This window comes from Lynx rufus, unplaced genomic scaffold (genome assembly GCF_022079265.1).
Source record: "Lynx rufus isolate CCGP_SWC_20201006 ecotype Redwood Valley unplaced genomic scaffold, mLynRuf1.p SCAF_9, whole genome shotgun sequence".
Lineage (NCBI taxonomy): Eukaryota > Metazoa > Chordata > Mammalia > Carnivora > Felidae > Lynx > Lynx rufus.
Genome location: NW_025814897.1, coordinates 103,558,604 through 103,562,345, shown reverse-complemented (window position 1 = coordinate 103,562,345; position 3,742 = coordinate 103,558,604). Strand labels below are relative to the sequence as shown.

Sequence of the window (3,742 nt, the reverse complement as noted above, 5' to 3'; positions counted from 1 at the left end):
CTTTCACAGTTCATAACGGTGACAATGTATCAAGATTTGTATTGTTCTTATCGGTGATGGCTGCCTCCAAGCAGTTTTCAGGTGGTGAGAAGGGAACAAAAGGAAAATTCACCTACACCTTGAATTTTCCAAGAATGGCTACATTTATTGAATGCTTATTAAGTGGCAGACAATATTATTAGCCCTGTTTTATAGATGGGGAAACTAAGACCTGGACACTTTAGTTAATACTCAAGGTGACTCAGGAAATAAGTAGATTCTTACTGGAAGAGCTGGAATGGCCACTCGTAAATAGAGAGATATCTTGGTGCGATAAATTGGAGGTGGGTATATGACAGGAGAATAGAAGGAGTTTGGGAGGAAAGCAAATGGCCTAAGTAATTATATCAAGCTTTTGATTTCACCCTTCTCTGTAAGCCCCATATTATATTATCTACTTCTCCATACAGACATAAGATCAAGCACTCTGTCCAAATCAGAACATCTAACAACTTACATTGTTCCATTTTGCATTATCAGCCCATTTTGATAACCAATATCCAGCGATGTTGTACACTATCCAAGTTCATAAATTCTCCACATGGTAGAGGTGGGATTTGCAACCTTTTAGCATGGTCTTAACATGGCCCCATATCAGGGATATCCAAATGCAAAAGTTAAAAGCATTATTAATGTAACGAAAGTTAAAAACTTATTTTCTAGATGTTTTTAATGCTATTTATTTATTTATTTATTTATTTTAGAGACAGAGAGAGAGAGCAAGTGTGAGCAGGAAAGGGGCTGAGGGAGAGAGAATCTTAAGTAGGCTCTATGCCCAGCACAGAGCTTGATGCGGTGCTTGATCTCACTACCATGAGATCATGACCTGAGCTGAAATCAAGAATTGGACACTCAACTGATTGAGCCACCCAGGTGCTCCTAGATGTTTTTAATTCCTTGTACATAAATTTTCACTCTCTTTCCACCATATGGTGAATTATACATAATGTGTACTATACTGTACGAAGACCATTTTTGACTAAGGGTATGTTTTATTGAACTATCTTTTACTATCATATCACAGTGCTCTTGACCCAATGGACAAGACAAAAAAGGTTATTTGAAGTAAAATTAACTCAATTTCACGTTAATTTTCCTAAGCTATTCTAGTTTAATACAAAGAAAATTTGTGTTTGTTTTGTAAGCTTTGACTTGGGAGTCTGTGTTGTTCCATTTAGCAATAAATCCGGTGGCATTGTATATGCCCATTCTTTTCTTCTTTTTACCTTAATTCAGTTCTCTATGAAGAGACTGGGATGCGTTATCTCCAAATCCTTTCTCTGACATCTTGTATAATAATTTAAGATTGCATTTTGGGGGCGCCTGGGTGGCTCAGTTGGTTAAGCCTCCGATTTCAGCTCAGGTCATGATGTCACGGTTTGTGGGTTCGAGCCTCACATAGGGCTCTGTGCTGACAGCCTGCCTCTGATTCTGTGTCTCCCTCCCTCTCTCTGCCCCTCCCCCACTCATGCTCTCTCTCTCTCTCTCTCTCTCTCTCTCTCTGTCTCAAAAATAAATAAATGTTGGGGCGCCTGGGTGGCGCAGTCGGTTAGACGTCCGACTTCAGCCAGGTCACGATCTCGCGGTCCGTGAGTTCGAGCCCCGCGTCAGGCTCTGGGCTGATGGCTCGGAGCCTAGAGCCTGTTTCCGATTCTGTGTCTCCCTCTCTCTCTGCCCCTCCCCCGTTCATGCTCTGTCTCTCTCTGTCCCAAAAATAAATAAACGTTGAAAAAAAAATTAAAAAAAAAATAAATAAATGTTAAAAAATTGAAAAAAAAAGATTGTGTTTTGTTGTCACAACCATGCTTTAGTTTTAGAGAGTCTTGGAAGCAAGTTCTTGCAATACTGAAATAAGGCACAGAGTGAACATGCTGACTGATTTCATCGGAGTCCTCTCCATTTATAATTCTGATTCGATTTTTCTCCTTGCTACAGGGCAGCCATATAATTCCCAACTGATCCCCATGGAGAACAGCACTGAGGTGACTGAGTTCATTCTTGTGGGGTTAACCAATGACCCGAAACTGCAGATTCCTCTCTTCTTAATCTTCGCCCTCATTTATCTTGTCACTCTGATGGGGAACCTGGGGATGATGGTGCTGATTCTCTTGGACTCTCGTCTCCATACTCCCATGTACTTTTTCCTCAGTCACCTGTCTCTGGTGGACTTTGGTTACTCTACTGCTATCACTCCCAAGGTCATGGCTGGATCACTTACAGGAGACGGGGTCATCTCCTATGATGCTTGTGTCACCCAGTTCTTTTTCTTTGTAGCCTTTATCACTGTAGAAAGTTTCCTCTTGGCCTCAATGGCCTATGACCGCTACGTAGCAGTGTGCAGACCCCTGCATTACACCACCACCATGACGACAGTTATGTGTGCTAGTCTGGTCATGGGCTGCTACATTTGTGGTTTCCTGAATGCATCCATCCACACTGGGAATATTTTCAGGCTCTCCTTCTGTAGAGCCAGTGTGGTTGATCACTTTTTCTGTGATGCTCCTCCTCTTCTGGCTCTCTCATGTTCAGACAACTACATCAGTGAGATGGTTATTTTTTTGGTGGTGGGCATGAATAATCTCTTTTCTGTTTTGGTCATCTTGATCTCCTACCTGTTTATATTTACCACTATTCTGAGGATGCGCTCGTCTGAAGGATGCCAGAAGGCCTTTTCCACCTGCACCTCCCACCTCACTACAGTGTCCATCTTCTACGGGACTGGCACCTTCATGTACTTACAGCCCAGCGCCAACCATTCTATGGACACAGACAAAGTGGCATCCGTGTTCTATACCATGGTCATCCCCATGCTAAATCCTGTGGTCTACAGCTTGAGGAACAAAGAGGTCAAGAGTGCCTTTAAAAAGGCCATAGGGAAGGCAAAGTCTTCTATAGGATTCATATTTTAATTATAAAGAATCAACAATAAGGCACTTTCATCCACCTCAGATCTATTTAGAGAAAATGCTTGTCCAGCCCACAAATTTCTAATTTGTTATAGTAATTTTCCAAGCTCTTGATTGAGTTTATAAAGCCAAAGTCTTAAAAAATATAATACCTAACAATAGGTTAAGAAGAATTACCAATAAATGTTATTATTTTAAAAATTCTTCTTTTTTTTCTTTTTTAAAAATTTATTTTGAGAGAGAGAGAGAGAGAGCAAGCTGGGAAGGGGCAGAGAGAGAGGGAGAGAGAGAATCCCAAGCAGGTTCCACACTGTCAGTGCAGAGCCCAATGCAGGGCTCGAACTTACAGACTGTGAGATCATGACCTGACCTGAAGTCAAGAGTCAGACACTTACCCACCCAGGCACTCCTAAAAATTCTTCTTAATAAGCATATTCATCCACACTCCCGCATGAACATGTATACTCACATGTATGTATAAGCACAGGCATACACTTAAATAATTCATGAGAAACTCATGAAATCCACACACCCACAGAAGGAGAAATTATTTAAGACATACATGAGATAAGTCTATTGGCATAGTAGAATTTAAAGCAATTATTTTGGTGTCTCAGAACACATTCTTAACATAAATAGTTCACTTAATGGAAATATGGATGTGTGTGTGTGTGTGTGTACATGTATATATATGCTTGGTTTTTAAAAATTATTTTTACTTTATCTTTCTACACATGAAAAAGCAGTATGTTTTATATTTGAAAAAAGTAAACTGTATGAAAATACTTCCAAAGTTC

At 40.4% G+C, this 3,742-nt stretch overlaps 1 protein-coding gene across 1 annotated transcript; it reads left to right on the top strand.

Annotated features, from left to right (window-relative positions):
* Positions 1 to 2,000: 2,000 nt before the first annotated feature.
* Positions 2,001 to 2,948, top strand: LOC124505513 (olfactory receptor 5B12-like). The gene has a single exon (XM_047071478.1). The coding sequence runs from the start codon at positions 2,004 to 2,006 to the stop codon at positions 2,946 to 2,948; it is 945 nt and encodes a 314-aa protein (XP_046927434.1). The 5' UTR covers positions 2,001 to 2,003.
* Positions 2,949 to 3,742: the final 794 nt, after the last annotated feature.

Excerpts from the sequence above, each read along its gene's own strand:
- LOC124505513 (XM_047071478.1), top strand. The coding sequence starts at position 2,004 with ATGGAGAACAGCACTGAGGTGACTGAGTTCATTCTTGTGGGGTTAACC.